Source organism: Theropithecus gelada, chromosome X (assembly GCF_003255815.1).
Source record: "Theropithecus gelada isolate Dixy chromosome X, Tgel_1.0, whole genome shotgun sequence".
Lineage (NCBI taxonomy): Eukaryota > Metazoa > Chordata > Mammalia > Primates > Cercopithecidae > Theropithecus > Theropithecus gelada.
This window is the reverse complement of record NC_037689.1, coordinates 152,880,961-152,907,554: the sequence shown is the minus strand read 5'-3', so window position 1 is coordinate 152,907,554 and position 26,594 is coordinate 152,880,961. Positions and strand designations below refer to the sequence as shown.

Here is a 26,594-nt window from a genome sequence, read left to right as displayed (position 1 = left end):
GGTTCACAGCACAGGCTCTCTGTATTTTTTAAGAGAGAAGTCAGTTCTCTGAATTATACATCTTTCATCTCAGTTTTTCACTGTTGCTGAAATTTAAGTTCTCAGGCAGCTGCCACTGCAGACAAGCCAGGAGCAAGCACAGTGTGTGCAGCAAAGAGTAGATGCAATGGCGAAGATACAGCTTGGTTAGGGCTTCTTTAAGCTTTTCTTTTCCACACTTGAGCTTCTACAAGGTGACAGAGCCAAAGGTGATGTCCACTGGGGGCAGCCTCAACGTCTGATAGTTAATTAGCTACCCACCATGCACTGGAGAAAGACCACCACACTAACTTGGCATGGTTTCTGAAAAGTAATTGAATGGGAATGGCTTTCTGTCACTGTTAATAGAGCCCTAGGAAAAAGTCCCATGACTCAATGTGGTACAGGGGTCAGATGGCCTATATTCCAGTCCCAATTCTGCTGTTAACTCAGTGTGTGGCCTTGGGCAAGTCCCTTCCTATCTCCAGGCCTCAGTTTTCCCATCTGTAAAATATGGGCATTGAACTAGATTAATAGTTAAGATTCCTTCCAGCTCTAACATTTTATGACTTTTTATGTCCATTATTAACGCCTGAGCCATGCAGTCTCAGGGAAGTTAGCTTCTAAGAGAGAACATACCTCTGTATCCTTTGCTTTGTTCATTTAGCTATAAAGCACGTCTGCCTTTGGCACTTGGGTCAGACATACAAAGTTATGAGCATCCTGATTTACTGTCCTACTCAGCATGCTAGTGGAATCTGTCAGTACTATAAGTTGATTATTGAGAAAGGGAGAAAAACTCCAACTAGTTAAACCTGGAAATATAAGATAACTTTGCCGCATGTGCTCACAAACAGGTGAGAGTGATTGTGAGCACACACACACATCGGGATACAGACTATTGCTAGTGATCAGTTCATTACAGTAATCCATTTCCCTTAATAAAAATTAGTAAATACTATAGCATAGCAAAGTTTGGCGTCTAAGGAACATCTATGGAAAAACAGCACTTTTGGACATGTTAGAGAAAGAGGGAAGGTAGAGAGAGACAAATACAGATCAAATGAGATAGAAAAACAGGCAGAGAAAGGATCAGTCTGAAAAAGAAGGGAGAAGGAGAAAGGGAGGAAGAAAGAGAAAAAGTAAAAGTAGAGAGGGTGAGAATGAAGGTGAAAAGAATACAGAACAGAATAATGAAAGAGGAGAGAGGAATAAAGAAGGGCAGTAACAGGGAGAAGGGGTCATATTCCCTGGAAGGTTGAACGCTGTTCCACATGTACCTGTGAAAACCATCTTAGAAGAAAGCTTCCAAAGGCACAGCAGAAAACAGTGACGATCAGAGCCTGCATCGAGAGGTATTACACTGGGGAGCCCCTAAACCTCCACGTTGCTGGCCCTGTCAGTCCTCAGTGTTCAAACCTCATACCCATATATCACCTGAATTTGCCATGACAACCATAAGGGCTGAGCTGGCAGGGTGTAAAGACTGAAGAGGAGTGGGATAGATACTGTGAGAAAGAACAAGGCATCCTGCACCAGGATGTACTTGGTCATTCCCCTGACACTGCCGGAACAAAAGAGGAGAGGCCCTAACTTTGGCTAGTTTGTCACTCCTTCCCTCTCCAAAGATGAGGCCTATGCATTACTGATGGGGGCTAGAAGGAGAAAAGCTCTGGATCCACCTTGCTGGAAGGTCATACAGACTTTTCCTGGGCCTTGGGGAAGGGTGCACTACCAGAAGAGATCTTTCTGCACACAGTGTTGGTGTGCCTCTTGCAGCGGCAGCCTGGTCGCCGGAGGCTATCGTAGCCCCGTTGGCACAGATGGAGGCATCCACGGGTAGGCAGGTAGCAGCACAGGCAGGGTAGGAAGAGGGAGATGAGGCTCATGGCTGCCCAGCGGACGAAGCAAGAACTAGGCCCACAAGAGCAGGGCTCATCAGCACAGTTGTCTTCATCATCAGTGGAGCAGTGGTAGAAGAGGCCCTTGACACAGCAGAGACAAGTGCCATAATCGAGGAGGCTCTCAGCAGAGCAAAGGCAACGCTGGTTGCACAGCCAGCAGGAGGGGAGAGGGCGAGCTGCTGTGCAGGGGACACACTTGCAGCGCCCACACTCCTCACAGATGAAGAGGTGCTCACTAGGGTGCCCTGCAGATTGCTCAGCTTCTCCCTTCAGAGCACCATCAGCCTTTGGGTGGACCCCTGCTCCAGGCTGGGTTCGGATGATGGATTGGCCTGAAGGTGAGGGTGTAATGCTGGCCAAGAGCCTTTGATCAGAGGCAGTGGTGCTATGAGACATTGAGCTGGCAATGCTAGATTGGCTCAGATGCTGAGGCAAGGGCTGCAGTTGATGGCACTGGCTGAGACTACGGGGGAGAGAAGTAGGCATGGTAGCCAGAGACCAATCAGACTTGTGGGTTTGCACAATAAGGGAAGGGCTTGAGAGGGCCTGTTTACAGGGGGCTGGAGGCCGTTCCACATAGTCATTGCTAGCATGAGTAGAGCGCAGCTGTTCAATAGGCAGAATTTGTTGAAAATCATCTGTCACCGCAGCATCCATTTTGCCTTGATTTTTAAGCTCTGAGTGGTTTTAAGCCAGGGTGGCACTTATGGTGATAAAGAGGAGCCCTTGTAGTTACATGGATCTCAGGGCACATGAGAAAATCCTAGGAGAGAAGGCATAAAAACAGTAAATGAGAACACACAGGCATAAGTACTTTGCAAGAAACCAACAAAGCTCAGGCCCTATCACCACCGCTACCTTCAATTGCTTTATAGTAATCTTCATGCTACACATATATTCTGTAATTAACCTCACTTACTTCTTTATAGGCCAATCTGATCATCCCATCCAGACTATAAAGAAGTTTGGGAACAAAGATCAGGTAGTTGATTCTTTTTGTATTCCATCAAATGCCTAGTTTCATAGGAGCAGCTAGCTCATTCAGGTATTTGCTAGCAGAGACATCCAAGCCTTGGGTATCAGAATTTTAATACAAATGGAACCTAGTATTACATGCAAAGGCTATTTTCTGAAGCAATGCTGAAGGAAAAGAGAAAGCCTCAAAAGTCTCCCATGAGAAGTTGCTCATATATATATATATATATATATATATATAACCAATCAAAATTATCTTTTCAGTGTGAATTTATGATAAGCAGTAATACACAGATAAGAAAGGACATTACTTTATTCAGTGAATACAGGCAAGCAAGGAGAATGCAATAAAGGCAGAGATACAGCAAACACACAGAGGGTAGGAATTAAGCTGTCTGCAGTGTAGGAGAAAAAAAAAAAGGCTTCCCAAGAGTATAAGGAAGCCAAGACTAATCATCTTGCAGTTCTCCTCACCTTACTGGCTGCTTTAACTTACTAAGGAAGTGATTCTTTTTAAATAGAATGGAGGCTCTAGAATCAAGCTTTCGTACACATGGGATTAATACTGGGGATCAAGGAACTATAGAAGACAAGTCCTGAATTATTTCAAAAATCATCTGTAATTATACCTATTACTATCCTAAGTCAACTCCATATTGATGGGATTTACCAAGCAGAATCTGCTTGGACTTCTTTTCTGTATCACTACCTTACACAATAAACTGACTTTCTTAAAGGACAGTGGCATTCTTATACCATCTTTAAGCTAAGTTGAATATCTAGAAAGTATATGCTTGTATTTCCTTTGTACCATAGTCAGGAAGAGGTGGTTGGTCATTCCCTGAAGGATTTTACCACCCCTAGAACTGATGATGATGACCATGGGGAAAATATTGTACAAATAGTAGACTGCTGTATCACACCACTTAGAAGACTGAAGAGCCAGAGGTGTAAATGAGGAAACCTAAACACAAATCCAGGAAACATCCTGGAGGCATTAGGACCTAGCAAAACACTAGCATGAATAAAGTATATATTTGAGATCCATCAGATTTCAGGCCTCCTCAAAATAGATCAATTACTCACACTACTGTATGTGATGGATAGCTTGAATGAGTAATAGAAATGAACAAGTGAGAGAGGATGGTGCTTGATTAGGTTTCCATAAGCAAGCAAACATGACACTGAAATGGGCCCAAAGCTCAGTAACAGGAAAAACGACTCAGTGGCTAATAATATGACCAGACTCAGTTGACTTTTGAGGCTATATCCTCATGCAAACCTGATTAGCTGAATTTACATCTGTTCATTATTTGAAAAGATTTAATTTGGTTAAAAATAACCTTTTTTGGCATATCACATCAAAGAACCAGTCTGACAAAAATTTCACATTTTAACTAGTTGTTTTGGTGTTAAATAAATGCATCATAACAGAATGCAAATAAATATTATGGAAACTCTCAGACTCAAATATTTATGTCACTTTTGTCAAATCACTTGCTTTCTTTGGACCTCAGTTTCACTATCTATGTGAAACTGAAGGGTATGTGAAGTGAACAAGGTGATCTTGAAGGACCTTGAGCCATTATGGTCTGTATTTCTTTCTATAACTATATAATTTTCTAAACTATTTCTTTTCATTCATATCTTCTATATCTTCAAGTCCTTGAGGGTAAGGTGGGCAATGTGCCCTTATTTATTTGGGTATTCAAAAGCAAAATGTATGTTTCCTTTATTTACTTGCACTCAAAGGCTCATGCAACCTGCCACCTCTACCTTTGCTGTATCTTTATAGATTCATAGTCTCAGCATTGGAAAGGAACTGGCAGCTTTCATGTAGACACCCAAATAAAAAAGGACACATTGTTCATTTGGCTTGGAGGGTATGTAGATGTAGGAACTTGGGACTGGGAAGAGTCTTTTGACAAATTTATGAGAAATATATTTATGTCCCATTGATCAGCTAAAGAATATGTAGAGCCCTGCAAATCCTTTGTACTGTAAGAACAATAATATACATGCTGAATGCGGTTTAGACTAATTGATTTCCCAAAAGAAACTAGATTCAAAACATATTGAAAATTCCAGGAAGCAATAATTTAAAGGAAGGTATACAAGGTCTTAAAGTTACAGGAGATAAACAGGTGAGATTCCAAAGACAGGATTCTAGGGATGTCACTAGGTACCTCAGGGACATGCCCAAAAGGTTGAAAGTTAATCTGTGAGGAATCTAGGTCATAATATAAATGACTCAGAAACAATAATGAGAATTATGTTCAAAGGGGAGCAGAAGGGTACATGGTGTTTAGGTTGAAAAGTTGTACTTCAATATTGATTATATTTCTGCAAGACTGATAAATTGAGATGCTTGGTTGGATGATTAAAGGAAGCTGTGGGCATCAGTCTGAAATAATGATGTACTGTCTTGCCTACAAGTAAGGGGACTAACAGGATGAACTTAGAAGGTTTCTTCCTGCTCTGTAGAATCTTTTATTCAAATGGACTCTGGGATCTAATGTGGGAGACCTGCAATAAGTGGACAGTAGGACCTGAATAAAATCAGAGTGTTGAGTAGGATTTAAGGATTGAATGACAATAAATTGGTTGCCATTCAGGATGTGCTGAATCTGATCTGGCTAACAGGATGAACTGAAATAGATACTGTACAGGAAGGTAAGAGAGAAAAATATGTTGAGAAAGGAACAGGCAAGACACTGCTGTAGCACATAGGCTAGATGAAAAACTACCACTACATGAATGTTTATGATTCAGAAATCCACCCACTAAAGAGCCATTCATTGTGAGTAGCAACAGTTAAGAAACTGACTGTGCAGTTGGCCAATTCCATATTCTATCGAATGAGAGAGAGAGAGAGAGAATGTACACATCACATATTATTAAATAAGAGCAAAGGTGATTACAGGTCTTGGCTGCACATTGATGGGATCTAGTGATTTTTGTCACGTAGTGCCTCTGCAGTAGTGAATGATGCATTGTAAACCCACTCCCATCACAGTCTCTCTGGCCAGGTGCTCATAGCTTTCTAAACAGTTTTTCTGTAGCCCTGAATTTGCCATGTTCAACCTAAAAAAATTTTCTTTTCTTATGCCAATTTAGGGACTAGAAAGCTAAGCCCATTCAAGAAATGCTGTTTATTAATGAAAGAAAATGTATTTTCTCCCTGGAACCTAAAATCTGCCATGTTGAGAATAAAGTTGAAAACTTTCCTATCGAAAGCCCTTCTATGCTAACACCTTAAGACAGTTCTGATTTCTATGGTAAATCCTTTCTGATACAGTATGACTCAATGTTGATTTCAAAGAAGAGTGGGGAAGAGGAGATCCTGGCTCTTGTTTTCTCCCACTTCCGTGGGTTCAATGCTGTTTTGTACCTTACTGTGTAACGGCTCTTAGGTGTGTTGCTTTTTTCTATGCTCTGCTGTTACATACACTCCTTCTCAGAATAACTGAAAGCAAACATAGGGGGAATTTCTGCTTTGGCTTTATATGTTTTCTTAGTTCTACTGTTCCAAAGTCTGCTCTCTAAAAATCCCTCTCTGTGCAAAAGCATTTGCATCTCTATCAAAGCACTCCCCCCTTACAAATACCAAGTTGTATATAGTTTACATTACTAACCTCTCTGCCACTGACTGGGCCTCCCTCCTACCGCATACATCTTGTTGGAGCTGCCAGGTTCTCACCACATTTAACTCTTAACTTGTCACTTTGCTACCCTAGTCCTATTCATTACTTTAATGGTTTCATTAAGACTCATAGCAGTTTATTTCAAACCAGGGAGTCTTGCAGTTTTAAGACCCTGAATTTTAAAAGATATAGGTCTTTTAGTGATGAATGATACAGGGAAAAGTTGTAATACCAAATGAATTCACATACTTCTAATCCTGAGGAAAAGTCTAAGAAGAAGCTGGTTGTTCATTTAAGAAGTAGGAATTTTTTTAAAAAACACAAATCCTTTTACATGACACAAGAAATTTAAGTTCTAGTCCTAATGCTAGCTCTACTTTGCTGTGTGGCTGTAGGCAAATGATCTCCGTTCTGGTCCTGTTTCTTCATCTGCAAAATAAAAGGAGGGTTTTTAAAGGCCTTTCTTGTCCAGATGCTCTAAATTTTAAGTTGGGTGTGTTGGTTGCATTTCTCTGTTTCAATAGTCTTTAAGGAAGAATTAGTCTCCTTTCCTTTTGGTTCTTTACTTCCTCACTACTCAACTCCTCAACTCTTAAAAAATATCTTCAAATCTAAGGCACTCAGATCACTATCTAGACTGTTTCACAGCTAGAGAGACCTAAAAACAGAACACAAAGAGACAAATATATAGAATGTTATAGTAATGTATTTGTACATGTTTGTTTACAGGCAAGGAGAGCAAGACCAGTATTTCATTGTGGATAAAATGCTAGCCTGTGCCTTACTTGTATTTATGAATGCAGTCGACTTTTTGGAAACATGATTTAACACCTGGTATATCCAAATTCATGTGATAACACATCATGATACAGTGAGGTTTTAATATTCCCAGAAAAGCAACAATAGTTTCCATTTCAAAATAGAGTTTCTGCTTAAGAGTTCAAGGTCTGTTTTCTGTTCATCCAACTTGGTTTGCAGCATGCAGAGGTGAATGATAATTATAATTAGTTAGCTTCATGGAAGTGAGTGTGCAGTAAACCATTGCCCTAGGTCGTATCAAATGCCTATTGGCTAAGTAGACGTGCTCACAGGTTCTCACTTTTGACAACATTTCCATATGCCACACAGCGACATGTGCACACGTACCCAGGCACGGATCCAGAGATTTCTAAATCACTGCTCTGACTCAATGTAAGTGGGGGGTTATGCCGTGTCAGCTTGCGCCATGTCTACCCAGGGCAAGGTGATGTGATGAAATCTGAACGATGCACAGCCCAGACTTGTGAGCCAATAGCAGGCTAGCCCCATGCTGACAGGATGCCCGCTGGGCAGCCAGACTGGCCTTAGCACGGGCTCTTTCTCTGTCCTCAGCTTGGGTGGTTAGGCTGCGTTTTGAAGGGTTTAGGCAAGTACCAAAATGCATTTAAAGGTTAACAGGCTAGAAATTAAATTGACATTCGCCTACAAAAATATTATTTTGAAGTTCTATTTTGATTTACACATTTCTAATATGGATAGTTTTCTGCAAGAGCTGGTTTATTTAAATATCATTTAAAGGGTTTTCATTTTATTTTATTCATGCGCTTGCGCGCGCGCAAGCGCGCGTACACACACGCACACACAGAGACAGCACAGGATGGCTGGAATGAATGGCAATCTGTGCATTGCATAGAAAGAATTCTGGGTTTTTAAAAAGAGCTAATTTCTATGGCTTACCTTGAGGAAAGGGCTTATCCATGCTGAGAAAAGCAGAAGAACTAATGCCCCATCTGGCTGAAAGGATCTCTTCTCCTCAGTCTTTAGGTTTCTCCACCTCTCTTCCGAAAGTCTGAATGAAAACTCCTTCACTGGCAGACAGTGGAGCCAGAAACAGAGATAGTTCTGTCTTGTTCTTTGACACAGCAGAGAAAACAGAAAATAAAACGAAACAAAACAAAACAAAAACAAAAAAACGGGGGAGGGGAGAGTCAAACCTGTAGTGGCATATGCTTTGTATAGATTTTACAGGCAGATCTAAATCTTGATGCACGTATTCCCCAAAGAAAGCTCAGCAGGGTAAGTTGTTCACCTCCTCCTCTTTCTCCTCCTCCTCCGCCTCTTCTTTCTCCTCCTCCTCCGCCTCTTTCTCCTCCCCCTTCTCCTCCTCCTCCTGTTTCTTTTCCCCCTCCTCCTCCAGTATTTTCCTTCCCCTCCTCTTGCCCTCCCCTTTCCCTCCTCCCCTTCTTCCTCCTTTACCTCCTCCCCCTCCTTCTCTTTTGCCTTCGCCTCCGCCTCCACCTCGGCCTCCCTCTCCTCCAATCTGACAGATGAACCCAAGCAGCAGAAACTGCAGTTGTAGACACAGGGTATCTCAACGGAGCAATAGATACCGCCAGTGTGTGATTATTTATATGGCTCAGGGTGTGTTGGTATATAATCTGCAGTGGGGGCAGGGAGTGAGGTTGCAGTGTCTTCAGCTTAGCTAGCTGGCTGTTTTGTGAATGTAGATGATTTCTGGAGGTCTTGTGAATGGGTTATAGCAGAGGATGGGAAAGAAGGGATTTATTGCTCCTTGTTATAATTTCTTTCTCTCCCCCCCGCCCCCGCCCCGGTGTCGTTTGCTTTCCCGGAGCTGTAGCTCTTAATGCTTGGCTAAGTGGCGTCATCCAGATGAAATTGAATCGACCCATTAAAACTCCCCATAGGAATCTCTGTATCCGGTCCCTGGGTAATGACTGAAACAAAATGTAAAGGAACGTGGGGGTGGGGTGGAGAGTAACAATTTTAAGGAGGTCTCATTTAAATATGTTTGCCAATCACATTTCTACCAATCTACTCAGCCTGTGCGCAGTGATTGCAGCTTCAATAAGATGAAGAGAAAGAGCTTCTCCTTTGTTTAAGGGTTCCTCCCACCTCTTTTCCTCATCTGTTCCCACTTTTTCCAGCCCTAATGATTGTCCATCCATTGCCACTGGGAAACCATTACCCAACCTACTTTCCCTTTAGCATGGCATGCATTCAACAACAAATATTTATTAACTGCCTTCCTTTGTGCTAGGTGTTGTGAATTCAATAAGGAAGACAGACAGCATTCCTGCCTTCATGGAGCCTCCCTGGGACTGAAAATAAAGCAGCCTTGGACATTTTCTCTTAAAGCCAAGGACAAAGCTTTCTGTAAATTACCCTCAGTCCACTGTTTAATTCAATAGGAAAGGATCTTTCTCCTGGGCATCCAGACAGAAGCACTTGGATGACAGCAAGCTTTATATTTAAAATAAAGGAGATCTGATTTCAAGTCCTATTTCAACGGACAAGTGGCAGGAGCTTGGCCATCAACATTCTTAGGATGCTTTGGTTACCTCATCTATAAAATTGAGATGGTAAATGGTGACAGTTCAGAGTAAAACAAACTGTGAGTCAGGAAACTGAGATTCTTAATCTTATTCTGACTCCTTGTGTGACCTTAGCAATTTACTTCCCCTCTAGAGTGTCAATTTTTACATTAACATGAGAGGATCTGATTAGGTAATTGCTAACGTCCTTTCTAACTCTGACACTCTGTCATTTACCCTCTCTCAGATGTGTTAAGAAGACAAAAGAAAGCATGAGATTAAAAAAAGTACAGTTGTGGTGTGGGTCTGCATGCTCCTGTGTGTATGTATGTGTTTAAGGTGCTCCAAACAGTTGTGATGACGTATATATGTATATGTGTGTGTGCGTGCGTGCATGCCTGTGTATGTGTGTGTGTGTAACTTCTAAACAAATCCAGCTCTCTTTTTCCATTTGGAATTTCTAGTCAAGAGATTTTCCTACGTAAATTCTCTTTTGTGGCTCATACCTTTTCCTTACTCTTAACATTGGCTTGAGCTTATCAAGATCATGAAAACCCTTAAAGCTAAACTGTAGGTTCATCTACAGAAGAAAATATACTTGCTGATATATTTATTCACCCACTTATTCAACAAATATTTATTGCACATTAACTATGTGTCAAGCACTGTACTAACTAGATTCAGGTCAAACAGATCAGGGTTCAAATTTTTGCTCCTCAACCTGGGAGCTACCTCACTTTAGGCAATTCAATTCACCTCTCTGGCATATAGCAAGCACCCCATGAATAGTAGCTATGAATGTTAAGAAATTGTTCTTGCTCTAATGTAACCCATAGGAGAGGCAACAGATGATTTCAATTTGAAGCCCTTTTATTTTTTAAAGTCTAACTTTAAAGTAGAATACCTGGGTTGCCTAATTCCTTTCCCTCCTTTACTCTGTGGGCCTATATTAAGGCAACAATGAAAACAATTGGGATTATTCAACCTTCTTACCTCTTAGGATTATACCCATGACAAAAAAAAAAGTTAAATTGATGATCATTCATTCATTCAGCCATGCCTGGTATGGGCCACTTACTAAAGGCTAGTAATTCAACAGTTAGATTTCCTGAACTCCTGGAATTGACATTCAAGTGTGCAGGGTGACATGTTTACTCTTTGCCAGGTGCTGTTCTATGAATTTTACATGTTTTAACCTATTTAATTCTCACAACAAACCTGTGAGGTACATTTATGAATTGTACTGATTTTTAAAATGAGAAACCAAGGTCCAAAGACCTCAAGTAACTTGTCCAAGTTAATTTGCAATTTGCAGATCTAGGATTTTAACTCAGGCTGACACTCCAGAGCTTGTACTTTTAACCACTATACCACAGTATCAAAACATCTGCAAATCCCTTCAGGGATTTTTGTTCTAACTTTTTAAAATTATTTGGTAAATGCTATGGTCTGAATATTTGTGTCTCTCCAAAATTCCTATGTTGAAACCTCTCCACCAATATGATAATATTAGGAGGTGGGGCCTTTGGGAGGTGATTAAATAATATACGTGGAGCCCTCATGAATGGGATTAGTTCTCTTATAAAAGAGGCCCCAAACACCTGCCTTGCCACTTCCATCACGTGAGGACACAGCGAGAAGGCACTGTCTATGAGGAAGTACGACTCCCCCAGACATTGGTAACACCTTAATCTTGGACTTCCCAGCCTTTACAACTGTAAGAAATACATTTCTGTTGTTTATAAGTTATCTAGTCAAAGGTGTTTTGTTACAGTAGCCCAGTAAGACTAAGATAATATTCCTGGATATTTTATAGGCCTAGCAGTCACTTATTGCAGGAAAAGCCTTGCCTAATCAACTGTCTGTTCAAAAGACTAGTTTAGAACAGATTTGTCCTCTTCTTTGTGCTCCAGAGGCCCCCTTTGTGCTTACCACCATTGCAGAACTTATCACCCTTTATTATAATTGTCTGTCTCCCAATTTAGACAGTGATCTCTTTGAGGGCAGATATAATATTTATTATATTTGTCTTCAGTGCACATCCCCAAAGCCTAGCATACTGATCACTAAATTAATACTTATTGAATGAATGGATAACCAGTTTTTGGAAATCTACATTAATATCTTTATTTGTTCTTTAAGCTGTTTTGTTTCTAAAAGACAAATTGAAGTTCCATGATTTTTGATAGGCTATCACTATAGTACAATTGTATACAGAAATTTGATGGTGAGACATTACAAAGCTCACTATGTATTGCCTGACAACTTCTTTTACAAACTTGTTACATTCTTGTAGCAGTGCACTTCAGAAAATTTGTTTTCTTAGCTCCTTAGTTAATGGTGTACTCTTCAGAAAACATATTTTGACAGATTCACTGAGTTGTCCAAGATCATGCAGCTAGTGACAGTGTTGGGCCTAGAAGTGAACACAAGTCTCCTGTTTCCCAATCCAATGCCTTCTTTCTCTTTTTAAGGCACCTTGCTGACATTAATTCAATTCCAGTTGAATTTGGATATGTTGTCTCAGCACAGATCAACACATCTATTTCTGAAAGCCATTGATTTTCAATAAATAAATAAGTAACCTTGAAGGACACCAGAAAAGTCACCCTGCCTTGGAAATATCTTCTTTACTAAGTCTGTTTTAGAAATCTCTGAGTCATGATTTTGTAATGAATAAAATACATCTTTCCACGCTTTGTAGTAACTGGTTGTTCAGATCATTTCTGATATGAGAGTTAACTCAAAAACATATTGAAAGAAGGGAGAGTATATCTAACAGAGCATACTGAAAAAGAGACTAGGGCATATGGGTGAAAGTGATGAAGGAGTTACAAATGTTGCAATAAATTAGATAGGTAAGGATTCAAAGAGGAATTGAGATCTGGGCAGAAAATGAATAACCATATATAATTCACATGAAGGGTACATGTGGAAAGCTGGAGTGGTAGCAATGTGCATGGAGTCTGCGAAGAGTGAAACATTCAGACTGTCTTATGTAAGAGGTATATTGAAGAGAGGATTGGAATATATAATGTTGGAGAATAACTCGAATGACAGGCAATTTAGACTTACTGCTCTGGGAATTAGAAATACATTTTAGAACAAAGGAATAAAGTATGAAAATAAGCCACATTTAAGAAAGATACATTGGGCATGATATATAGAAGTGGGGAGATACTAGCGTCAGGTCAGCCAAATTGGGGTATTTTGGAGTAATCTAAACAGAAAATGATAAGGGCCTGGTTAGGGAATTGACAGTGAGAATGGGAAGTAAGGATGAGATGTTTTCAGTTGAATATGGTAATGGCAATGATACCATTGCCATACTCAGAAGTTGGAAGGGAGAGTCAGTTTAAAGGAATAAATATATGATATTAGAGTTGTAAAGAACTTTGGTTGGGGTATGATTAATCCTGTCACCCAGGTAGTAAGCAGGCTATCCAATAGTTAGTTTTTCAACCCTTTATCCTTTCCCTCCCTCCCTCCTCTAGCAGTTCCCATTGTCTGCTGTTGCAATCTTTGTGTCCATGAGTACCCAATGTTAAGATCCCACTAATAAGTGAGAACATGAGGGGTTTTTTTGTTGTTCCTGTATTATTTCACTTAGGAAAATGGCCTCCAGCTGCATCCATGTTGCAGCAAAGAACATGATTTTGTTCTTTTTTTTTTTTTGTGGTTACATAGTAGTCCATGGTGTACCATATTTTCTTTATCCAATCCACTGCTGATGGGCACCCAGGTTGATTGATTCCATGTCTTTGCCATTGTGAATAGTGCTACAAAGAACATATGAGTGCATGTGTCTTTCTGGTAGAATGATTTATTTTCCTTTGGATATATACCCAATAATAGGATTGCTGGGTTGAATGGTGGTTCTGTTTTAAGTTTTTTTTTTTTCAGAAACCTCCAAACTGCTTTCTACAGTGGTTGAACTAATTAATATTTATATTTCCACTGACAGTGTATAAGTATACTCTTTTATCTGCAGCCTTGCTAACATCTGTTGATTTTTGACTTCTTAATAATAGCCATTCTGACTGGTGTGAGACCAACCTCAATTATAAAATTGTATTCAAAACCACAAGCTACCTGCTTATCCTGATTTCTCTTTTATTTGAGATGACATCACAAATGCTTTAGTTACACAAGTTTGAAACTTTAGCATCTATTTAACCTTTCTCTCTGTTAGCCTCCACTCATAAATGAATCAGGTATTATTGTTTCTGCCTCCAAATAGTCCAAAGACTACATCAAATACTATTTTCTCTACAATATAATTCATTGTCTCATCATCCAGAAATACCTCTGAACTCTCATGACAATGTAGTTATACTTCTCTTATGGTATTTATCACTTTCTAATTTGTACTGTAGTAACTTATGTATATGTCTTATCTTTCCAACTATAATTAGTTACTTGAAGATTTGTATATGACCCTTTCAAGGTACTGTTTACTGTGATTTTCATAAGATAAACACTTGTTGAGAAAAACCAGGAAATACCAAGTTAGTGGCAGAGCCAGGAGTAGAATCCAAGTCTCCTGACACTTGGTCTAGTATTCCTTTCACTATACCATAAATAGGGAATATAATGAGATCTTTGAGTTATTCTTCAGAAGTGTTGAATCTGAGGTAAATATGAGACATTTTCAAGTAGGAATATTTGGTACAAAGTTAGAGATATGGTACTAGAGTTTGAGTGATAAGACAGGAGAGGAACTTGAGGAACTTTAAGGCTTGTTAACATGAAAGAGATCATTGGAGTTTTGAAAATGGATGAAATTGCTGAGGTAGAGGAAAGGGAGAATGAAAAGGACTGTGTTACCATATGGAACAGTTAGAGAACAAAAGGATAAAGAAGAATCATATAGCCAACAAACATATGAAAAAATGCTCCATATCACTAATCATCAGAAGAATGTAAATCAAAACCACAATGAGATACCATCTCACACCAGTCAGAATGGCTACTATTAAAAAGTCAAAAAAAAAAAAAAAAAACAAAAAACAAAAAACACAGGTGCTGGCAAGACTACAGAGAAAAGGGAACACTTATGCACTGTTATTGAGAATGTAAATTAGTTCAACCACTGTAGAAAGCACTTTGGAGATTTCTCAAAAAGCTTAAAATAGAACTACCATTCAACCCAGCAATCCCACTATTGAGTATATAACCAAAGGGAAATAAATTGTTCTACCAAAAAGACACATGCATGTGCCTGTTCATCACAGTACTATTCACAATAGCAAAGACATGGAATCAACCTAGGTGCCCATTAGTGGTAGACTGGATAAATAAAATAAGGCACATATACACCATGGAATACTATGCAGCCATGAAAAAGAACAAAATCTGTGTTTTTTTTTTTTTTTTTTTGGGCAGCAACATGGATGCAGCTGGAAGCCATTATCCTGAGCAAATTAAATCAGTAACACAGAACCATATACCTCATGTTCTCACTTATAAGTGGGAGATAAACATTTGGTGGACAGAAAGATGGGAACAATAGACACTAGGGACTCCAAAAGAGAGGAGAGAGATAGGAGGACAAGGGCTGAAAAACTACCTATTGGGCACTACGCTCACTACCTAGGTGACAGGATCAATCATACCCCAAACCTCAGCATCACGCAATATGCCAATGTAACAAACTTGCACAAGTACCCCTTGAATCTAAAATGAAAGTTGAAATTAAGAGGAATCAGTGAAGAAACAAGAGAAGGAGTAAGCAGATGTTAGAAAGGAATCAGGATAGCACATTGTCACAGAAGAGTAGAGAGAGTTTCAATAAAGATGGGGTAGTCAAAATGGGCTAATGGTGAAGAGAAATTAGGATAAGTAATTTAAAGTATTCAATGAATTTAGCCCCAAAGGGCTATTGGTGACTTATTGAAAATGGTTTTGGTGGTGGGGTAAAATGTCAAATCTCATAATTTAGTAGGAAAGCTAGCCAATAGACAAATGTAATAAAAGGTGACAAGTGTTTTGGAAAGGAGCAGAGAGGAAATATACCTAATCCAGTATTGAGGAGGTTATAAAATGCTTACAAGAAAAAGTGATATTTAAATATAAATTTGGCCAGGTGTGGTGGTTCATGCCTGTAATCCCAGCATTTTGGGAGGTTGAGGCGGGTGGATCACTTGAGGTCAGGAGTTTGAGCAGCCTGGCCAACATGGCGAAACCCAGTCTCTACTAAAAATACACAAATTAGCCGGGTGTGGTGGTGGGCGCCTGTAATCCCAGCTACTCGGCAGGCGGAGACTGCAGTGAGATTGTGCCACTGCGCTCCAACCTGGGTGACAGAGTAAGACTCAAAAAAAGAAAAAAAAGAATTAATAAGGTCCATTGACAGCAGAGAAATGGCATGCACAAAGATATAAAGATGTCAAAATGACATATTTCTAAACCATTCTAAGAGGGTCCCCTACACTCTGCTTGAGCAAACTAGAAGCAGAAATTTTCTCTAGAAGGTTACACATTGCATGATTTATTTATATTCCTAGAATGTACTGAACTTATTTAGGATTTTACTAAATTGTAGCAAGTGGAAATAGACATAAAGAACCAACTTTATGTGACAGTCCAATATAGTGTTAAAAGTAATCATTATCAGGAACTTCATCCATTAATCCAATCAATTCTCTCTTATAACTCATTTTCTCTTGTTTTGTTTTATAAAACACAGGCTTCCACACAAATTCTGAAAGTCTTTCCTCATTCTCTTTCTCCCAGGACACATCCCAAATCCATTCGAGAGCCTGAAAGTTCCTATAGGAGGCCAGCTCTATCCATATTCTATTGAAGTCAGCAGGAGCTCTTTAGAAGTGCCAGATAAAAAGCTGATCTGTGGACATCCTGATTCAGCAGTGGTGACACCAGAATTGTAAGCAATGCCAAGGGAACATAGATTCTTAACTGAAAAGCCTATGGGGGTGGAGATAACTATTTTCTTGTCACAGAAGCTGACAAATAGTTTAGGAGCAATATTACCAATAATGGAAGTGTGTGAGGGAGGGACAAAGTGCTTCTGTGTGGAGAAAACTGGACCTACCTGCTGTGTGGCTTTGGCAAGTCATTCTTCATCTCTAGGCCCTATTTTCCTTTTCTGTGACACAGTCAGTTTGAATATAAAACAAACATATATGCAGTACACACTTAAGGTAAGGCAATATACTTGATATGTGAGATACGGAAATGAATATGACACGGTATGCCATGTAGTAGGTTATCAATACATATTGGTTGAATGTATAAATGAATAGTTTTATCCTCTTATTACTCACAGTCTGCTAAAACAAAAGGACAGAAGAGCAGAGGGGTTCAATAATGATGGGCTAGCCAAAATGGCCTAATACTGAAGAGAAATACAGTTATATAACATATAAACTGCAATAGAATCTGTCAATAAATCAAGTCAGAGATGACTGTGGACTGAATCATTGTAGGGACTGTGTGGATGAAGAAAAGTTGATGATTGGTAGAAGGCAGAATAAACAAGATCTAATGACTTATGTGGGGTGTTAGTAGTTCCATTAACTGAGATATGGAGGAAATATAAGAAAGCTTTGGGTACATTGGGTTTCAGGTGCCCATGTAATGTCTAGATGGTAATATAGGTAATATTATACATGGGTTCTGAGCTTAGAAGAGGATCTGGATCAGGAATAGAAATATGGACATCAGTAGGGTACATATTTAAGCCATGTGAATGGATGACCCTAGCCAGAGAGAGTGTGTAAAATGTTACAGTGATAGAAAGGTAGAGGTTGAAACTTTGGAGAGCACCTATATTTAAGGAGTTGGCAGGAAAAAAGCCCATAAAATATACTGAGAAGGAACAGGAAGAAAGCTGGCAGGAGAATCATGTGTGTGGTACCTGGAAGCCAAGGAAGTAGAATATTTGAAGTTAAGAATGATTAACTATTAATTCCAAGAGAGTGGTCATATGAGATATATAAAGTATCTACTAGATTTGGCAATTGGAGATTACTACTAAATTTGGTGGAGGTGCGTGCTTCTTTTTAGAGTGTGATTCTCAGGCAGGGCTGCACATCAGAATTACATAGGAACTTTATCAAGCTACATACTCTAGCTCAGACCTCTAGTTGAACTCTAGACCCACATATCCAACTACCTATCAAGCAGCTGTACTCATTATTTTATATACGATGGTTATGAAAAGTCTCTCTCACTAAGTGACATTGAGGTGAGTGTCACAGTGAGGGAGCAAGCCATCCAGCTATATGGGGAAGGCTTTTCCCATAGAGAGGAAACAGTAAATGCAAATCCCTGAGGTCAGAATGCGCTTGATGTGTTCTAGGAGAAGCAAAGAGATCAGCATGCCTATGCCTAGAGTGGAAAGGGTGAGGGAAGATTGGTAGCAAATGAAACCAGAGAGGTAGCAGAGCGCTATATCACGTGGAGTCTTGCAGACCATGTTAATATTTTGCATTTTACTCAGGGTGGGCTGAGAAGATATTGTAGGGTTTTGTGCAGAGGAATGATGAATATGACTTACGATTTTAAAAAGATCTCTCTGGCTGCCCTGTAGAATATATATTCAGAAGAGGGGTTTATGTTGGAAGCAGGAAAACAATTAGGGAGCTATTGCAACTGTCTAGATGAGAGAATGGTAATAGTGGAAGTGATGAATTAAAGTTAGAAGTTAAAATTCTGGTTATATTTTGTTCCATCAAAATACCCATTTTCTAGTTTTTTTCTCATTCAGTGAAAGGCATCATCTATATTTTCCCAACACAATATATGTTGTTTGTATTTGTGTGTGTGTATATCTAAATGTACCTGTAAGTCTCTTTGTCTTGTAAAGGAGCAGTAGATGGCATTGTACTTATGAATACAAGTATATTTATTCCTATTGGAAAAGGAAAACTTTCTCCTCATTTCCATCCTCCTCCACATGCATTCTGTTTTTGATGGCTCAAATCATGAATTCTCTGTCTTTTCCTAATGTATCCTAACCTGTGCCTGTCTGCATGCCCTATGTGAGTTCCCTAAGTCACACAAGCATGACATCTCCACAGAGAACTTACCTCTATGACACTTATCAGATGCTTCAAATATATCTTTATATATGGCCTGTCATACTTCTGACTAGGTCCCTATGTCTACAGTGGTATGCCAGATGTGTACCATGGATGTGGTGAATATTGCATCAAGCATCTGGCTACATGGTATTTAGATTCTGGTATTAAGTTAGCAGGATACTTCCCTGCTCCACATACACACCAACATATACTTCAATTTTCTCAGCTGTATAACTTATTTTCTCATTAATAAGAAGTTTTAAAACTTAGGAATGGGACAAGGAGATAAAGTGGGGCAAGTCCCTGTGAATGTCAGAAACTCTGAGGTAGCTGATAAGACCATGTTCCACTCTCCTCTATAAGGAAGGCCAGCATGCTGCAGGTGACAACAGTGCAGAGGATTGCTTTCAGTTCTGGGAGCAGTTTATTTTCAGAACTGACATCCTACCCGGTACTAAATATAGCCAATCTCTTCCTTTCAAACAAGAGTTTCTTTTCTGTTAAACTTCAATACAGCTCTTAGCTCTGTATTACAAGGTCTCCCCCAACCATCCTACCTTCATGAACTTTATTCTTGTTATACTCTCTCTCCCCAGCCACCTACTTTCCTCTCCCTGGTCTCTTTGGTTTCTCCTCCTTCTGACGTTCTTCTCTTTTCTATTCGTCTTCTCTGCTTTCTTGGAGTCTTTCACTATCTCCCTCTGGCACTTTCCTCTTCATGCCCCCAACTTTTAAAAAGGGAATCCCTTAGGAACACTCTCTCCAACAAGTTAAGAAAATGCAGATGCCCAAAGGCTAAAAATAAGATGTTTTGTTTGCTTATTTTAAAATCTTCCCAGGCTGGAGACAGATCTCCTTATATGCCAACAGGTTGACATGTAATATTAATGATGTCCTTGCATTTATTGAGCATTTACAGTGTATTGTTTCAGGAATTTTATATACATATTCTCACAAAAATCCTCTAAGGAAGGTGCTAAAATAACTCACATTTTAGAATGGGGCAGCTGAGGCCAAGAGAGGTAAAGGTATGTTTTAGGCAAAACAGCAAATATATAGCGTAAATGAGATTTGAACCCAAGCAGTTTAACTCCAGAGCCCATACCCTCAACTCCCATGCCACACTACTTCTCTACATTAGGGTTAATGTCTATTGTATGCCTTCTAAATAAAGAGGGAGTAGTTACAGGGGAAGGAAGATTGAAGATTGGGAAGCATCTAAAATAGCTCTGAGCTGATAAAGAAGATTAACTTTGGTTTTAATAAAGTAAAATGTGAAGAAATTTAAAGACATTGGGGTAAAAGATTAAACTGGGATGTGTTCACTTTCACTTTTTACTGCAAGTTTTGAATTAGAATTCTGAGATTTAGGCACTAGTAATCTCATTGCTCTCCATTTAGACTATGTGAGTTCACCAGGACTCAAACGATTTTACATTTTTTGTAGATATATTGCAAATTCTGCACTGTTATAGGGGCAAATGGTAGAGTGGTTATATTGATACAATGGATTACTACTCAACAAATGACTAATTTTTTCCACTGCTGTTACCCAACAGCCTGCAGGGTGTGTGTGTGTGTATGCACACAAAATTATTTTTGCAATTATGTATATATCTATTTGTAACAAACTTCCAGAGCAAATTCTCTATTTAAAATACACACACACACAGACACACACACACAAGTTCAATATACAAAAGTAGTTGTATATCTATATACTAGCCATGAACAACCTGAAAATGCAATTAAGAAAAAGAATAGTCTTTTCAACAAATGGTGCTGGAACAACTGAATAGCCACATGCAAAATATTGAAGTTGGACTCCTACTTCAAATCATATGCTGTACAAAAAATTAACTCAAAATCATAGACATAAATGCATGAGCCAAAACTACAAAACTCTTAGAATAAAACATAGGAGTAAATATTTGTGACCTTCGATTAGGCAAAGTATTCCTAGATGCAACAAGAAAAGCACAAGTGACAAAAGAAGAAATAGATAAATTACGTTTCTTCAAAATCAAAACCTTTTTTTCCTGCCAAAAATATAATCTATAATATGAAAATGCAGCCCACAGAATAGGAGAAAATGTTTGCCAGTCATATATCTGATAAGGAATTTGTATCCACAATAGATAAAGATCTTCAACTCAACAACAAAAACAAAGAACCAAATCGAAAAATGGGCAAAGGATTTGAATAGACATCTCTTCAAAGACACACAAATGGCCAAGATGTGCATGAAAACATGCTCAATAACATCAGTCATTAGGTGAATGCAAAGCAGAAACAAAATTAGATACAACCTAACACCCACTAGAATGGCCAAAATCAAAACAACAGACAATCACACGTGGTAGTGAGGATGTGAAGAAACTGGAAGCCTCATACATTGCTGGTGAGATTGTAAATCTCCCAGCACTTTGTGAGTAGTGCAGCCACTTTGGAAGACAGTTTGGAATTTTCTTGAAATGTTAAACATGAAGTTATCATATGATCTAGTAATTCCATCCCTAGATACATAACCAAAAAAGTTGAAAACATGTGTTTATACAAAAACATGTATATGAATGTTCAATAGGATTATTAAGAATAATTGTTGAAAGATTGTTCAGCAGGACTGGCTAAACAAAACGTGACCTATCCATACAATGGAATATTTTCTAGATTCAAAAAGAATGAATCACTGATACATCCTACAATATGAATGAACCTTGAAAACATCACAATAAATGAAAGAAGCCAGACACAAAAGGTCACATATTATAATATTCAATTTATGTGAAATATCCAGAAAATGCAAATCCATAAGGAAAAGTCAATTTGTGGTTTCAGGGGCTGAGGGAAAGGAGAAATTGCGAGTGACTTCTAATTGGTACAGGTTTCTTTTTGGGTTGATGAAAATATTATGGTATTAGATAGTGGTGATAGTTGCACAATGTTGATAACATACTAAAAACTATTAAATTGTGCACATTACATGGGTGACTTATTGCATGTGAATTACATTTCCATAAAACTGTTTTTTAAAGAATACAGTTGGGAGACTGTTTCATTTTGAGAACTATTTTCTTGTTCTTTGTCCATTTTTTCTATTGAATTTTTCTTATTATGGATCTGTAACAACTTAATAGATACATTTAAATATCAATAGTAATATATAAACATCAAGGCATTAAACCTCTAGCATAAACATTACTTTCTTATCACTTTGCCATTGGTCTTTTTAATTAACTTATAATACTCCATGCTTTGCAAATGTTTTAAATTGTTATGCAGTCAAACTCATAGATCATCTTTTCCATATGGAATTATAGCATCTAGGTTTTGTGCCTTATCTCCTCGTGCTTTTTTTTTTCCGTCGCCCAGGCTGGAGTGCAGTGGCGTGATCTCGGCTCACTGCAAGCTCCGCCTCCCAGGTTCAAGCGATTCTCCTGCCTCAGCCTCCCGAATAGCTGGGACTACAGGTGCCTACCACCTCGCCCGGCTAATTCTCATGCTTTTTTTTTTTTTTTTTTTTTTTTTTTTTTTTTAGTAGTTCTTATCTTTTGATGATTTCATATTTTTTGATAGCTCTTTGATCCATTTCAGTTAATTTTGGTGAACAGGTGAGTTAGCAATCCAGTAGAGCTACCCCATAGGGATATGTAGCTTATGTGCTACACCAAGGTGCTTGGAAGAGGATATTCACTTTGACTTTAGAGTTTAAAATTTTTACCAGAATCTGTCTAGGCATATGTCATTCTTACTATTATTATTATATTATTATTATTTCGAGACGGAGTCTCGGTCTGTCGCCCAGGCTGGAGTACAGTGGCCGGATCTCAGCTCACTGCAAGCTCCGCCTCCCGGGTTCACGCCATTCTCCGGCCTCAGCCTCCCGAGTAGCTGGGACTACAGGCGCCCGCCACCTCGCCCGGCTAGTTTTGTGTATTTTTTAGTAGAGACGGGGTTTCACCGTGTTAGCCAGGATGGTCTCGATCTCCTGACCTCGTGATCCGCCCGTCTCGGCCTCCCAAAGTGCTGGGATTACAGGCGTGAGCCTCCGCGCCAGTCCTGGCAATTGTATTTTTAATTTAAAAAAATCGATATAGTAAACATTTGTCATATTTATGTCTGATCAACGTATCATGTATAGCCTTTCTATATTTGGAAAAAAATCTTACATTATAGTATTTACCTCTTAAGTGTAGAAGTCAAAACTCAAACTTCTGTGTTGAAACTACAATGTAGGAATATGACTTATGTTCGCCCTCACACTTTCCACCTTTTCTGTTTCCATGTTAACTGGTTTGTTATTCATTTAATATTTAATATTATTTATTAATTTAATATTTAATTTAACATTTAATATTACACTCCTTCATTCATGACCATTAACCTCAAGTGAGCTTTTAGAGCTTGGCAATGCTGTGACATTTTTATAACCCACTAGCTGTCTATTTTATACCATCTACTCTCTCCTTAAACCTCCCATATCGAGTACTCCATTCTCACTCTTAACTGATGACGTTGTTTTACAAGCTACCCTTGTTGATATTACCATTGATCTCCATATTGCTAAATTCAAAGGTTAATTATCAGTCTACATCTTACTTAACCTGTTGGTATCATTTACATGGTTGATTATTCTCTCCTTCTTGAAGCACTTTCTTTACTTGACTTTCAGGTAGCCTCTTCATACTTCTCCTATCTCACTATTTATTTCATCTCAATTTCCTCTGGTGATATTTGTAAATTCTTTTTTTAAAATGATTTCAACTTTTAGGTTCAGAGGGTATATGTGCAGGTTTGTTACATGAGTATATTGTGTGATGCTGAGGTTTGGGGTACAACTGATCCCGTCACCCAGGTAATGAGCATAGTACCCAATAGTTTTTCAACCCTTGCACTCCTCCCTTCCCTGAGCTGTAGTCTGTAGTGCCTATTGTTGCCATCTTTATGTTCGTGTGTACCCAATGTTTAGCTTCCACTTATAAGTGAGAACATATAGTATTTTGTTTTCTGTTCCTGCATTAGTTCGCTTGGGATAATGGCCTCTAGCTGCATCCATGTTGCTGCAAAGGACATGATTTCACTCTTTTTTATGACTGTGTAGTATTCTATGGTGTATATGTATTCTGGTGATATTTTAATTCCCAACTGTAAAATACTGAAGTAATGTAAGACTCAGTCCTTGGTCCTCTTCTCTTCTTTATCTACATTCATTCCTTAGCTGACCTCATGCAGTCTCATGACTTTAAATGCCTTCTATATAGAGAGAACTCTCAAATTAATATCTATAGACTCGATGCCTCCCCTGAACTCCAGAAAAATGTATCCCACTGGGTATTCAAAATCTCCAATTGAATGTTTAATATACATCTCCTAGTTAACATGTCTAAAACTATAGCTCTTCATTCTCCAACAAAAATTAACTGATTCTCCTATAATTTTCTCCATTATAATAAATAGTACCTTAGTTATTCTATTCCCCAGGAAAAAATCTTGGAGTCATTCTGTCCTTCTCTTATATTCCAAATTCAATCCATCAGGAAATACTGTCCATATTTTAAAAAATATATCCAGAGTCTGACCATATATTCCCATCCCCACTGCTAATACCCTGATCCAAGCCACAATCATCACATTCCTATATCATTGTAATAGCCTGCTAACTGATGTCCCTGCTTTTACCCTTGCCACCTCTAGCCTATTATCTATATAGCTACTAGAGTTATACTGTTAAAGTGTAAGTAAATTATCACAGTCTTTTCCTCATAATTCTACAATGGCTTTTCATACATCTCATAGTGAAAGCCAAAACACAATAGTCTACAAGGTCCTATATAATTTGACCTATTCTTATTGCCCTCACCTAAATTTCTATCACTCTTTCTCACACAGCCCACTGAAGCCAAACTGGTGTCCTTGCTATTAGTCAAAACTCCCAGATACTTCCACCTCAAATCTTTTTTATTTTGTGTTCCTTTTGCTCAGAATATTTTTTATCTTGCTCTTGATTCACCTCATCACTTCCTTTGATTCCTAGTTCAAATGTTACTTTATCAGAGAGGCCTTCTCTTACCACTCTATCTATAATACATACATGCATACACAGACACACTTACACACACCCCGTCGCTTGCTGTCTCCCTTACTCTGCTTGCCATTACTACCTGAATTATATGTTTATTTCCTTATAATCTCTAGCCTCTGACTGGAATATAAGCTCTTTAAGGACAGGGAATGTCTATTTTACTCACTGCTGTATTCCCAGTGCCTAAAAGAATAACCAACACATAGTTACCACTCATTAGATATTTGTTTAGTTTTAGACAAGCCCAAGTGGATTATATTGCTTATAGCTAAGAACTCTGATTACTTTCTTTTTTGTAAAAGCTTATTTTTATTTTATGGATCCAAGGTATTTAATGATGTATTGGGCATTGTGTGACTGAGTGTGAAAAATTTTTCTCTAAATCCTATTTATCCATATTTGTAGTTCACTTCTGTTTTCTCCACATACTGTTTCTTTAAACATTAGTTATTGTGTTGGTTGAGTCTGGTGGCTCTAATGTTTTTGGTTTTCACTCAATTTGATGATTCTCAGTTGCCTGTTTATATTTACATATGAAGACCTGGATTAAAAAGTGTTTTTAGCTGGAATTCATATTTTCTGTACATGTGAAAAATCCTTGTTCCCTTGACAATTAATGCAGAATCTGATTGCCATATCTCTGGTTTATTGTACATGGGAAGAGAGAAAAGCCAGTATTTCCCCTTCATGGTGGATGGTTAGCTTGTCTTCTGATTCCATGTAGTAGTCAGACATTCCATGAGGTATTGCCCTGTTCTTTGGCCCTGATTCCCAATATGATAGCCTTCAGTGTCACAATTATTCCTTTAGAAGTCTTCATCCTGGAGCAAACATCACTGATAGAGGAAGAATTCATGTAACTATTCCTCATTTCTTTAATGAAATATACCACGTATCATCCTATTGTCAACTCCCTTTCTCTCCTTACTACCTCTGACCTTGGGGTTATTCCAGGTTTCTACTGGCAAAATTTCTCTTTTGTAAGTCTTCTCTTTTGCCTGCTTGGCAGTGTCACTCCCTAAACTCTATTCTTGGTAATTACGTAACTGTGAGAAAATGCTTTTTGATACAACCTACTTCTGGGCAAACATACTTTTCCCCATATTCATATGATTAACCAAGATTTCATCATTAAACTACTTTAAACATGGTTTATAAATGGCAATTGTTTTCATTGATACTATCTTTATAGCCAAGTGTTTACTATCTTGTTAAGCATGGCCACCAATCTTATATTTAACATACACACATCTCTGGTACTTACCAGCAGCAGGAATAGTTCCTTTCTAGCATGTCACTTGAACCATACTAAAAGAATAGGATGGCAAATGTAATTCTCATCCTTTCTCCCTTTCTGGAGCAGTGCTATCCAGCATGTATTCCACATACCAGTTCCAAAACTGTTACCAGTCCCTTATGAGATAAGTATAATAAGTATATAAATCATGAAAGTATATAGTTATACTGATCAAGTATACAAATGGTAAGTATTTAGAAATTTTTAGAGCATTTCACATTGTTGGTTTATCCACGTGCATAATTTTCTGTTTTACAAAAGTCCATGGCCGATTGGAAATTAAAAAAAAAAAAAAAGTTCCTTCACCACAAAGAGT

The 26,594-nt window shown here is 38.5% G+C and overlaps 1 protein-coding gene across 2 annotated transcripts in view; it reads right to left on the bottom strand.

Moving 5' to 3' along the window:
• Positions 1–1,226: 1,226 nt before the first annotated feature.
• Positions 1,227–26,594, bottom strand: part of SPRY3 (sprouty RTK signaling antagonist 3) — a 130,961-nt gene continuing 105,593 nt past the window's right edge. The window contains exons 2-3 of one of the 2 annotated variants that reach the window (XM_025373151.1): positions 8,258–8,432; positions 1,227–2,685 (exon numbers count right to left, since the gene is read on the bottom strand). In XM_025373151.1, the coding sequence (XP_025228936.1) occupies positions 1,713–2,579 (867 nt within the window). In that variant the 5' untranslated portion in view covers positions 2,580–2,685; positions 8,258–8,432 and the 3' untranslated portion in view covers positions 1,227–1,712. Of the gene's footprint in view, positions 2,686–8,257; positions 8,665–26,594 lie in introns of those variants that run through there. The other variant, XM_025373150.1, reaches the window with a different exon arrangement.